This window comes from Rhododendron vialii, chromosome 4a, assembly GCF_030253575.1.
Source record: "Rhododendron vialii isolate Sample 1 chromosome 4a, ASM3025357v1".
Classification (NCBI taxonomy): domain Eukaryota; kingdom Viridiplantae; phylum Streptophyta; class Magnoliopsida; order Ericales; family Ericaceae; genus Rhododendron; species Rhododendron vialii.
The window spans coordinates 32,428,129-32,428,949 of NC_080560.1; the positions used below are offsets into that span (position 1 = coordinate 32,428,129).

Below are 821 nucleotides of genomic sequence, written 5' to 3' on the forward strand. Positions count from 1 at the left end.
TCATAATCGAACACAGTTGAAGTAATTCCATTGAAAAACAAGCAGATTTTCCAATCCAACACAAATGTTCTTATCACTGAGCTAAACAATTCAGAAAACACTTTAACCCCTAACAAACTGATCCGACCACCCCCATTTTACAGCCCCAACAATGTCTTCCACCCAAACCCTAACCACCCCCCAACCCCCCCCCCGGGAACACCGCAACTTAGCCCCCAAACCCGTACAAGGTCCTGCCCTGCCTCTTCAGGGCGTAAACCACGTCCATGGCCGTCACCGTCTTCCTCCTGGCGTGCTCAGTGTAGGTCACGGCATCGCGGATGACGTTCTCAAGGAAGATCTTGAGCACGCCGCGTGTCTCCTCGTAGATGAGCCCGCTGATCCTCTTGACCCCGCCCCTCCGGGCCAGACGCCGGATCGCCGGCTTCGTGATGCCCTGGATGTTGTCGCGAAGGACCTTCCTGTGACGCTTCGCCCCGCCCTTGCCCAGGCCCTTGCCGCCCTTGCCTCGACCAGACATCTTTAGAGAGAGAGAGAGAGAGAGAGAGAGAGAGAGAGAGTGTAGTAGTAATAAGCGAAGAGAGTGGTGGGGAAGTTTAATTGGGTGGTGGGTATTTATATGGGGGCGGTGGGGGAGCCGGCAATGGTGGGGAAGAATGTGGACGGCTGGATTAAGGGGGGTAATGGACGGGCGAGGATAGTGATCCGCGTCGAGGGGTTTGAGTAGTTCGGAGTCGTTGATAAGAGTTGGATCGACGGTGGGGAGGTCGTTGTGGTTTGCGTTCGCGGATTGTGCTTTTTCTTTGGGGGTTGCAAAGTGT

General features: G+C 54.9%; 1 protein-coding gene across 1 annotated transcript; it reads right to left on the reverse strand.

The window, feature by feature from the left end:
• On the reverse strand, positions 1–587 carry LOC131322003 (histone H4). The gene has a single exon (XM_058353084.1). It carries the CDS (start codon positions 518–520, stop codon positions 209–211), a length of 312 nt encoding a protein of 103 aa, XP_058209067.1. The 5' UTR covers positions 521–587; the 3' UTR covers positions 1–208.
• Positions 588–821: the final 234 nt, after the last annotated feature.